Genomic DNA, 3,331 nt, shown 5'->3' on the forward strand with positions numbered 1-3,331 from the left:
ATATATATATATATATATATATATAAACGGGCTTCTTCCAGTTTCCATCTACCAAATCCACCCACAAGGCTTTAGTCGATCTAAGACTTTAGTAGAAGATGCCCAAGGCACTCTGCAGTGGGATTGAACCCAGAACCATGTGGTTGGGAAGCAAGCTTCTTACCACACAGCCATGTCTGCACACACACACACACACACACATATATCAGGTATACTATGTGTTTAAAAAATTTGCTTCCTGGCCACATGGTTTTCAGTTCTGTCCTACTATGTGACATCTTTGGCAAGTGTCTTTTACTATAGCCTCAGGCCAACCAAAGGTTTATGAGTGGGTTTGGTTGATGGAAATTCAAAACAACCCTTTGTGTGTGTTTGTGTCTGTTTGTCTTGACATCAGATGATGGTTATAAACAAGTGTCATTGTCATAGAAGCAATATTATTTGTTTCCAATGAAAAAATTTGTCTGGCTCTGGCTAAATATTAGGTTGCTTAGAAACGGGTGATACATTACAGCAGGCGGGCATTCAGACATAGAAAAAATATACCTCAGTGAATTCTGTCTAATCAGAGAGAGCATGGAAAAGTAAATGTTAAAATCCTGACCCACTCCTCTTACGTCCACCTTCTCTCTCCCCCAACTGATATTCATGATCGACCATGCCTCCACCTATGTTCACAATTCACTGCATTCACCTTTATCCCCATCTCTCTTCATCTATCACTCTCCTTTCACACTCTCATGAATTTACTAACCTTCCCACTTGCCCTGTCCACTTCTCTTATTTTCACCTTCCTGTAACTTGAAAGTGTATTCTGGTGCATCTTCACTACCATCTCTTTTTACCTACTGGGATAGCCATGTTTCTCCTCTGTAGCAAGATACTTATCCCTGTCTTTCTATCATACTCTAACCTGTTAGCATTCATAATACTTTGTTAAATCATCATCATCATCATCTTACATCTGTCTTCCATACTAGTATGGGTTGGACGGTTTGACAAGAACTGACCAGCTGAAGTGCTGCCCAGACTCCATGTCTGTTTTGGCATGGTTTCTACAGCTCGATGGCCTTCCTAATGCCAACCACTTTACAGAGTGTATTGGGTGCTTTTTACGCAGCACTGACATGGGTGCTTTTATGCGGCACTGGCACAATTGCATTTTACGTGGCATCAGCACCTGTGAGCCTGCAAGATTAGGAACACGCAGCTGGAGAAGGATTCAGGGGGCATGCCTGTATGCAAGGACAACCATGATTTTACTTAGTTCTTCTCAAGCACAGCAAACTGCCAGGTGTCTCAGTTCCTTGTCATCGCTTCTGTGAGGCCCAGTGTCTGAAGATCCTATCTCACCACTTTGTCCCATGTCTTCCTGGGTATACTCCTTCTATATGTTCCCTCCACAATTAGAGACTGGCACCTCTTGATGCAAATGCTTTTTTTATTCACATTGTGTTTTTTAAATTTACCATTCATTTTGTTGGGTACTTGTGAGAGGCCAGATCTGTTTGGTCTGAATGTAAAACAGGTATATGGCCAATTTAAATGCTAAAGGATTAATTTTTCATCACCTGGCATAAAGCCACCTCCCTCAATACTACTCCCCCTCCCAGTTGAGGGTTTCTTAATCTTGCAAATTACTTAGTGATGCTGCCAGTACTGGTGCCACATAAAAAGCACCAGGTACTCTCTGTAAAGTGGTTGGCATTAGGAAGGGCATCCAGCCATAGAAACCATGGCAAGGTAGATACCAGACCTTGGTACAATCCTCTAGCTTGCTGTTCCTGTCAAACTGTCCAACTCATACCAGTATGGAAAATGTATGTTATTGATGATGATGATACATATATGCGTGTTTTTCTCCAGATCTTCCCTAGTGTGGAAAATGTTCGGATCAGTCTTGAAGGTTATCCAGCTGGCACTTGTCTTCCATATAGTATACAAACAGCTTCCAAACAGCCGTACTTGTTGAAATTCTTACAGTAAGTTCCTTATTTTTTTTATTTATTAAAATCTTTTTCACTATTTGTCCATAATATTCTTCCATGTTCACATTATTGGGATAGTTTCTGTTAATTTGGATATTTGTATTTTATGAGATCAGTAATCTTTTTACTTCTAAGTGTCCTGCCTACTGTTAACTGCTCATTTGCGAAGAAAAATGTTGTAGAACTTCCTGTCAATTAAGAATTGGGTGGAATTATTTGCTAAAACAATCATATTATGTATCAGTTTCCATCCCATTTCAATTGCTTATTAAAATTCTGTTGCAGGTTTGTATTGGCTTCAACTCAGCACTGATTGTGCAAACCTATAGTCATAAGCCCTCCTTCTGTGGCCATCATATCTTTTATTTAGTCATACTGAATCTCAGATGCTTATTAAATTCTCTTGCAGTGTGTATTGGACCCAATTCAGCACTGACTGTGCAAACTTATTGATACAAGCCTTCCATCTATGGCTATCATGTCTTTTATTCAGCCATACTGAATATAACACTACATTTATAGTGTATCCTTTCTTTTTCTTTTTTTTATTTAAAAGATTGCTGAATATCATTTGAGTGGGATTTGACTGTTATTTCTAGCAAGTTGAGTGTCCATATAGAAGCTCTCGTTGCCCTTTTTTTTATATTCTAAGATTTTTAATGACATTATGTTCTGCCTTGGCCTAGAAGTGAACTTGAATAATCTTGCATACATCTCAGAGGTTTCAACATTCTTATCCATTAGACATTCTCCTTATTGAGATAAAATGTTGGTAATAGGCACAAATGCTACTGAAACTACTAGTTTAATAATACATTATTAACTATGGTAATGAAAATCAGAACATCTCTCTCTGCTTCTGTCTGTCTCTTGTTCTCTTTCTCTCACTTTCTCTCTTTTATTTTAGTCAGTGGAAATCTGAAGGCCGTGGTCGTACCAGAGCTTGTCCCCACATAAAAACATACATGCGACCATCCCCAGACTATTCTCTCGCCTCCTGGTTTATGGTTACAAGGTGAGTACCCAGAAAAGAATATAGTGCCAGATAAAGTACTTTGCAGTTTATTTGTCAGTATTTGTGTTTCGTTATGACCTTTTATGTTCTGTGTTCAAATTACCAAACTTATTGCCTTTCAATTCTCCTGAGGCCAGTGAAATGAAAAACAGTCAAATTCTGGGAGTCAATAAAATCAACTATATTCTATGCTTGTAATAAATGAGATCTTGTGTCTATGTAAGTAATCATCATCATTTAGTGTCTACTTTCCATGCTGGCATGGGTTAGATAGTTCAACTAGAACTGGTAAGCGAGAGATTCTAGTCTGATTTAGTTTAATTTCTAC

General features: G+C 38.5%; 1 protein-coding gene across 1 annotated transcript in view; it reads left to right on the forward strand.

Annotated features, from left to right (window-relative positions):
• The window catches only part of LOC106880281 (tyrosyl-DNA phosphodiesterase 1), a 337,910-nt gene that overhangs the window by 312,979 nt on the left and 21,600 nt on the right, over positions 1-3,331 (forward strand). The window contains exons 8-9 of the mRNA XM_052968491.1: positions 1,867-1,982; positions 2,896-3,003. Coding sequence (XP_052824451.1) covers positions 1,867-1,982; positions 2,896-3,003 — 224 coding nt within the window. The remainder of the gene's footprint in view (positions 1-1,866; positions 1,983-2,895; positions 3,004-3,331) is intronic.

Source organism: Octopus bimaculoides, chromosome 6, assembly GCF_001194135.2.
Source record: "Octopus bimaculoides isolate UCB-OBI-ISO-001 chromosome 6, ASM119413v2, whole genome shotgun sequence".
In the NCBI taxonomy this organism is placed as follows: domain Eukaryota; kingdom Metazoa; phylum Mollusca; class Cephalopoda; order Octopoda; family Octopodidae; genus Octopus; species Octopus bimaculoides.